The sequence below is a fragment of the Mesitornis unicolor genome, unplaced genomic scaffold (genome assembly GCF_000695765.1).
Source record: "Mesitornis unicolor isolate BGI_N332 unplaced genomic scaffold, ASM69576v1 scaffold17728, whole genome shotgun sequence".
In the NCBI taxonomy this organism is placed as follows: Eukaryota; Metazoa; Chordata; class Aves; order Mesitornithiformes; family Mesitornithidae; genus Mesitornis; species Mesitornis unicolor.
Window position 1 is genome coordinate 38,561 of NW_010199955.1, and position 3,749 is coordinate 42,309.

General features: G+C 36.3%; 1 protein-coding gene across 1 annotated transcript in view; it reads right to left on the reverse strand.

Annotated features, from left to right (window-relative positions):
• Positions 1 to 3,562, reverse strand: part of LOC104544667 (crooked neck-like protein 1) — a gene marked incomplete at its 5' end in the record, with an annotated part of 7,826 nt that extends 4,264 nt beyond the window's left edge. Inside the window, 4 exons of the mRNA XM_010189594.1 lie at positions 377 to 457; positions 1,674 to 1,733; positions 2,509 to 2,700; positions 3,392 to 3,562. Coding sequence (XP_010187896.1) covers positions 377 to 457; positions 1,674 to 1,733; positions 2,509 to 2,700; positions 3,392 to 3,562 — 504 coding nt within the window. The remainder of the gene's footprint in view (positions 1 to 376; positions 458 to 1,673; positions 1,734 to 2,508; positions 2,701 to 3,391) is intronic.
• Between the last annotated feature and the right edge of the window lie 187 nt (positions 3,563 to 3,749).

Genomic DNA, 3,749 nt, shown 5'->3' on the forward strand with positions numbered 1-3,749 from the left:
ACTTCTAAGACTCAAAACCTCCTATTTATTTAAAATGCTTTTTAAAGCGCTATTATTAGTACAAGTATCATTTAAACAAATCAGCAGCAGTTAGAAATTTCCAAGTGCACTAAGCTGATTTGGGTACCCTTGCAGTCAGATGTGTGTTTTGTCAGCTGAAACAAGCTGCATTCATTTCTGTCCACGGTTAATTCATCATCTCAAGCTACACTTCTTTTTAAATCATACACGACAGTAAACAGTGGTCCCTGCAGACTTCTCGGATGCTTTAAGTGGATTAAACCAGAAATTTATAAAGGGCAATTTAAGATCTTTTAATGCTACTCTCTGTTACTATTTGTTAGTAAAGTCAATTATAGAATTAACAAAAGCTTACCAAAGCTCTTCTGGCAAGTGGAAGATTTTTCTGGCGTATTTCAAATTGTGCATACAGCAACCATATTTTGGCAAATGTAAACTGAAAGAAAAAAAAAACCACAATAATGTGATGCTTAGGTTTGGAGCTTAGTAAATAATGCTGCATATGTTCTTGAAAAAATAATCACCCTGACTACACAAGATGTTACTGCTACTGCAGTTAATTGGCATTTGACTTGAGTGTTTTTCTGCTGAAAAGTTAAAGAGTTCATAACCCAGAACAACCTCTCTAGAACAGGATAATATACTCCATAATCGATGAATGCAAAAGATGGCCAGGACAGAAGTCTTCTCAAATATAAAAAAATGGCTCATTAACCAATCAACTGACTGGTAAAATATCAGGTATCACTGAATCAATTAACAGCTAATCCATTTAATAATTACAGATTAATCCTAATTACACAGTTGGTGCTCAGATGACATGCTTAATGACAAACTAGAAAAGGAAATACATGAACTAAGATTTCTTGATGTTTCAAGGCAATGCTGATTAACTGTTTTAAGGGTTTGGCCATGTAGATATTTTAGTTAAAGCTCACTGTGAAAAAATCCACAAAACCAAAAAAAAAAATATATATCAGTTTTGAACACTGATTGTAATGGGGAATAGACACCTGAAAAATGGTTTCTCAAATGCACCTCCCTCAGCTGGGAACATGCAGACAATAAGAAACAATTGCTATAGAAGGTGGTAACCCGATATAAAATAAAACTACAGGTATCCTGCAGAGATTACAAGCAACTAGATTGAGAGCAGCAGTAAAAGGACCAACCCTAAGAAGAAAACAAGTAAATAAAAAATAGGTAAGTGTTATTTCCTGCTGTTTAATAGTATCAGGCTGTTCTCTATGTGTTATTTCAGCTTCTTAGAGTATACTTAGTAATTTGAAAATACTACAGAAATGCTTGTGTTGCATCTGTATAAGAAAATCTGGTACTGACATGTGGCCTGCTATTTTCCATTGATGATGTGAATTACGGCTATCTAACACCCTATCTTGAAAACAAACAAAAAACCAAAACCAACAACAAACCACCAAAACCAACAAAAAAACCCCCAACAATTCAACAATTTTGGAAGATGTATGTTATGAGAAACTGGAAGGGATACTCCTGAGCAGAGTCTTCATGAATATGCTAGTAGCCATTTAGAGCTGCTTACACCCCTGAAACTTGTAGGGAAGAAAAATTGAAGGATCTTATTTTTTAAGTTTTAATCCAAGACTCAATATAAACTGCTGAAGCAGCCATACCTTTTTGTGAGGAATGAGCTCGATACATGCCTGATACACTTGTCTGGTTCGTTCCGCATCCTGTAAGAATAGCCACAATTAAATACTTTGTTCACTGCTAAGATCACAATCTATTTCAAATTATGCAATGACTGCCAAAATTGCAGAACAGTATTTTTAAGTTGCTTAGAATCACATATATTTAAAATATAAATGTACTTATCTACCTAGCGTGCACAATTCAAAGATGGTAACTTCTGAGAATCAGTAAGAATCATCTTTTCAAAACACAATTCGACACTAAGAATTTGACAACAAAACCAGGACTGACCCTGTTTTGGGGAAAAAAAGGTCTTTTTTCCTTTACCATGCACTGAATAGGTATACTGCACTACAATTTTAGGAAATAAAGAGCAGCTATAATGTTACATGACTGATAACAGAAGAAATGCTCACATAGCCTCAAAAGGCTACTGTAGCAAGAATCTGACTGCTTCACAGAACAACTTCACAAATAGTTCTGTTAAATATAAAACTATTTCACAAGTTCAGGTAACAGCCTGGAACAGGCAGTTCTGATGGGGCTAGAAAGACCTACTTCTGCTTCTATTATCAGCATGTTTCTGGATAACTATTTCAGTTTCACTCCAATTCTTTTCCCCTATGCATTGGGGGGGGGAGAAATCAAAGGGGAAAAACCCCATATTTAAATAGCAAATCCTGTAGCTAGTTACACAAAACAAGAAAGACATAGTATTTTTAGTTCTCAGTTTTCTTATTAAAATATCTGTAGCTATTTAATATAAGGAAAATATTTGGGAAGAAAAGAAAAAAAACTTGAATTCTTACTACTTGCCTTTGCCTCCAGCTCTTCATATAACGCATAGTTAACCCAAAGATAGATGTATCTTTTCCAGTGTCTTTTCTCTTGAATTGGGGGAACGTTGGCGATGGCTCTTTCATACACTTCTCGGACAGTCTCGGCATCTGCATCACTTTCAACTAACCTCAGGTAGTCAAACCACGCATCGTAATTATGTGGATTTGCCTTCCAGAAAGAAGGGACCACAGAAATGGGACAGAAACTTCAGTAACTACAAATAACAGATCCTGTTCCTTTACTTACAGCTTTTACTTACAATTTCTCCTTTAAAACAGATAATCAGAATATTAGTGAAAGTTGTCAGTCTCAGGTATGCTTAAGCTAGAGCTTTTGGATGGCAGTGCATTCATTTCTTTATTTTTATTTTACCCACAAGTATTCTTTAAGTGAAAGCAAGCAAACTAAGCTGTGAGAAGGGAAGAGAAAATGATGAAATATGCAGTATTCAGTGAATAGTAGATAGGTGGGGCACACCTGTCTTTTAACAAAAAAGTATTTACATGCAGGTGAGGGGTACTGTAACAGTTACTGCACAACAAAAGTGAAGAAGTTACAACCCAAGCCGCATTATCCCCCAAGATGACTATGAAAGGTACCATGCTCTGAGTTCAATCAAAAACTTTGGCTCTATAATCTACATTAGAATGCAGAAACAGAAAAGCAGTGAATCCAAGTATCATTCTCTCCCACATGGACGGGATTCTCCCTCCAAAGAGAACAGTGTTCTCTTGGTATTTTCTTGGACTGAGTATCAAGGATAGCATGTGACTCGTCACCCTTCACATCACGAGACACTCGTGTACCTGAAGCAGCAGCTGGCTGCACAATGAGCCCAGAGGCTATCAGTAATGCTTACCTTCACCTCCTCCTCATACTGGAATCTCCTCTTGCTGACAATGATGTCTTCGATTCCTCTTCTGTCTCCAAACTTCTTCTCAAAGATGGTGTAATTCTTGAAGAGATTCTGGGCCTGCTGTTTTGGAATTCTATCCAAGGCATACTTGTAGATCACTCTTACTCTTTCAAACTGAAATATTATAAGTAACTTGAGTAATATTAAAAAAAAATGCTTCTGTCCTCCCCCACAACTTCTGAATGAGCTTTTGGCAATATTTAATAGAATACAGAATCACAGAATATCTCAATGCAAATGACTGTTTTAGGATGGGACTAACACAGATCTCCCTAAAAAGAATGCCTTTTTTTGGGGGGGG